The following is a 3615-nucleotide window of genomic DNA, read 5'->3' on the forward strand; positions in this document are numbered from 1 at the left end:
TGTGCAAAGCATAACTTGAGTGTCAGCATCTGTAAATCATTTACGTAGAACTGTCCTAAAAGACTGATTTTATATACTCTAATATGATTGACAAACTGAATTCAGCATTTTCATTAACAATTACATCTTATTTTACGATGGCCTACTCGGCTTTGAATCCAAATATTCAGGATTAGCTTAAAAGCGTTGAGCTTATCCAACCACAAAACAGTCAAGCAAAAAATAAGATACATTTTCCCACTTAATGTTTAATTTTCTTCTGAAATATAAAACCTGGTGTGAACTTTAAGAACATGGCCTGATCTTAGTTTGTTGCTGAAGCAGATTTCAGACATGAAGGTTTGTGTTCAACCTGCTCCCCAAATTTGAGCCACTCTGCCTCTAAAACTACAGTTAAAAACTTTTCATTCTATTAGAGTTCATTTCTATGTGGCTCTATTAACTCTGTAACATACCTGTAGTTATGCTCCATCTGTTTCTTTAGCAAACAATAACTAAACTGGACTGCCCTACTTTTTTATAAAGAAGTGAGAAGATCTTTCAAAGACTTAAGAAAAACTCCCAACATTCGTGTTCCTCCAATTTATTAAGAAAATGTACAGAGCGCTTAACGGTAGGACTTCTGGTAGCGGGCACGGGCTCCAGGTCCACCGAATTTCTTGGACTCGCAGCGACGTGGATCAGCAACCAGCAGGGTCCTGTCGTACTGGATCAGGATGTCTTTGATCTCCTTCTTGGAGGCCTCGTCAACATCTGCGGAAAAGCAAAAACACTTTGAACAACTTCATATAAAGTTGTAAAACGCATAATTTAACTGGAGTTCAGCCGGAAATATCGGCTGAAATCCTTACAGCAGAAATATATTTTCCCAAGCAATACGTTTCCTCAACAGGACAGACGTTTAATTAACATTCCTGTTGTTTTTTTTAAATGAACGTTCCTATTCCAATTAAAACAAGAGCAACTTGTCTGATCAGCAATGTAATAAAAAAATACATACACTTCTGGTAGTATGCAACCAAGGCTTTGGAGATGGCTTGACGGATGGCTGTGAAAGAAAAAAAAACTGAATTAAATAAATTGTCTTATAACTTGCAAGAACAGCATTCAAGAACTACAGAGATGTGCTGCTTACCATAGATCTGCGCAACGTGTCCACCACCCTTCACTCGGACTCTGATGTCAACACCAGCAAAACGCTCCTTCCCAAGCAACAGCACAGGCTCCAAAAGCTAGAAATGACACCAATAAAAAAGATTAGATTTTAAAAGAACAAAGACAAACTGTATTTAGAGAAAAAAAAAAAACAGGGCCTCGGTGTCCTATTACATAAATATAAACAAATAAATCTGCAAGAATGTGTAATTAGCATTTACTCATATATTAACTGCTTAAATATATGAGTAAATGCTAATTACACATTCTTTATAAAATTAGAAACAATTAAGAACACTTTCACTAGGACCACAAACTGCAATAGATCAGGAATTTCCAATAGCACCAACTAAGTATTTGACAACATACAAACATTTAATTGAATCATACAAAAGGTTTTCAGTAAATATTTTAGTTTCTTACTACTGGGAACAAAAGCAGTTTGAATTTAAGCAAAATAAAAAGGATATTTCAAGAGTTAATCAAATTTAAATCAATACTTCCTCACACTGTCACAAAAATGTAAAGCTGTGAATATGAACTGCCCATTCTCTGCTCACCTTGTACTGGAGTGTGGCAGGTTCCACCATCTCCAGGGGTCTGCCATTCACCTTGATCAGACCATTTCCCCTTTTGCAGTGGGCGACTGCTGTGGCCGTTTTCTGTTAAAGCAAACAACTGAATTCAGATATCTAGCAGCAAATCACCATGTCAACAGGTCAAAAATATGGTCAGCTATAATAATCTAGCAGCCAAAGACATATATAAAAGTGGAAGTGCATCATTCTCACTGAAACATGTTGGTACATTTAATAAAAATGCTCAAGTTTCTGGTTTGTGGAGAAACCAAATTGACACATTATTAATTAATAAGCTTTACAAGCGGAATGCATTACTAACTGTCGACCATTCAAACATTTTGCCACATATCTTCGCACTGTACAAAGACAAGCCTTACATGTTCAGGCTAACAATATGAAACATGTATTTTTAACTTCATAAGAGCCAGTATTGCCATTTCAATTTGTATGTGGATTCGTGCACGCTGCTTTTATAAGCTACAAGAAAACCTGAAACAAGGCTAGCTAGGCTAAAACAGCTAGCCTTGTTGACCTGTGACAGTCCATCATTAGCTTAAATTGGGCACTGTATGAAGCTTATAACTGATAAATACTATCGTAAAAGTTTTTAGTTACATATGACCACCGGTCAATCACACTACAGCAGCGAATACTTAGTAAATCGAGAATAGTGTTTGATACTATTAGCTCAAGTCCGCTAGCGAGGCAGCATAGCTACAACACCACATGTGTGTTAAATTCAGTAAAATACTTACTTTACGTCCAAACACCTGGACAGATTGCAGTGGACCTTTCGCTGGCATGTTTCTGAAACATAAACAAAACAAACCTGCTTCAGAAAATAATAGATTAAAGTATATTTTGTGATTTAAGGGGCGATCTATAGGAGTAACGCACCTTTCTCAGCTAGGGTGCCGTACGAAGAGGCCGATGGGGTTTCACACGCCGAGCATCAGGGGCTACTTCACGACAATTTAATGCGCTTTTCAGTAGATTTTCGACTGTTCTTTCAACTTTACGTTTTAGTAATTTGGGAATTCCGCCTCGTTTCTGTGGTTGTGCTATTCGGCTGCTTCAGTCATAAGAACCGAATCTTTTTTTCTTCCCAAGGGTTTTCTGTTATTACAACTTACGTAGAGATCTTTTAATAAAGCTTCATTTTCTATTTATTAAGTAATCAAAATGTAAATAAACACTGCACATTTTTCTAGGGAGATACGGTAAGACACTAAAGTTTGGTTTCTATTGCATTTTGATAGAGCATGTGATAAATAGATGGAAGAACACAGACCTCTAAATGAAAATGTAAATATAGTTTATTGATTGGTTTTTAAAAAGTTAGAAAATAGTGAAATTTGAAACATAGCGGAATGAAACAGAAATAAATAACACTAAGCATCACATTTATTTGAAATAAATACTGAAATAAATATAATACTGAAATTATATTTTGATGATTTTATTAATTTTGCCATGCTTAAGAAAAATAATTAAATATAAGGATATATATTATAATACTATATAAATATATACATTTGTTTTGGCACTTTTTTAAAATTAAAGTAGACATGGTGAAATTAATTATTAATTTCTTTTAATATCTTTTGTGCTTATGTTCTGTGCCTCCTCTGTTTAAACTTTTTGCACCGACACATTTAAAGGTTATGCATGACGATGTTTACAGCAGTAAATTATGAACCTCAGACTACAAAAATCACATCTAAAATGTTGATAGCCATCACAGTTACCGTTTCTTTGCACCAACCATTTAGATTATCCATAGTACATTGAAAACCTTAAGGTGAGCAGAAACAGATGTAATTTCCCCTTGAGTGCCAGGTTAAAAAAGAAACATAACTGTCAAAGCAACAAAAAACAG

General features: G+C 35.1%; 1 protein-coding gene across 1 annotated transcript; it reads right to left on the reverse strand.

Moving 5' to 3' along the window:
- Window positions 1-567: 567 nt before the first annotated feature.
- Window positions 568-2712, reverse strand: rps16 (ribosomal protein S16). Its single transcript, XM_055020311.1, has 6 exons — window positions 2634-2712; window positions 2492-2543; window positions 1716-1817; window positions 1136-1232; window positions 1001-1048; window positions 568-753 (listed from the first exon to the last, which is right to left on the reverse strand). The coding sequence occupies exons 2-6, from the start codon at window positions 2537-2539 to the stop codon at window positions 608-610; spliced, it is 441 nt and encodes a 146-aa protein (XP_054876286.1). The 5' UTR covers window positions 2540-2543; window positions 2634-2712; the 3' UTR covers window positions 568-607.
- Between the last annotated feature and the right edge of the window lie 903 nt (window positions 2713-3615).

The sequence above is a fragment of the Poeciliopsis prolifica genome, unplaced genomic scaffold (genome assembly GCF_027474105.1).
Source record: "Poeciliopsis prolifica strain line A6 unplaced genomic scaffold, Auburn_PproV2 SCAFFOLD067, whole genome shotgun sequence".
Taxonomy (NCBI): Eukaryota; Metazoa; Chordata; class Actinopteri; order Cyprinodontiformes; family Poeciliidae; genus Poeciliopsis; species Poeciliopsis prolifica.

Bases quoted from the DNA above. Each gene is read 5' to 3' on its own strand.
- rps16 (XM_055020311.1), bottom strand. From the start codon at position 2,539: ATGCCAGCGAAAGGTCCACTGCAATCTGTCCAGGTGTTTGGACGTAAA. The intron at 1,818-2,491 runs GTAAGTATTTTA...TTGCTTTAACAG, and splicing joins TCCAGGTGTTTGGACGTAAA to AAAACGGCCACAGCAGTCGC. The intron at 1,233-1,715 runs GTGAGCAGAGAA...TGTCATTTCTAG, and splicing joins CTGCCACACTCCAGTACAAG to CTTTTGGAGCCTGTGCTGTT.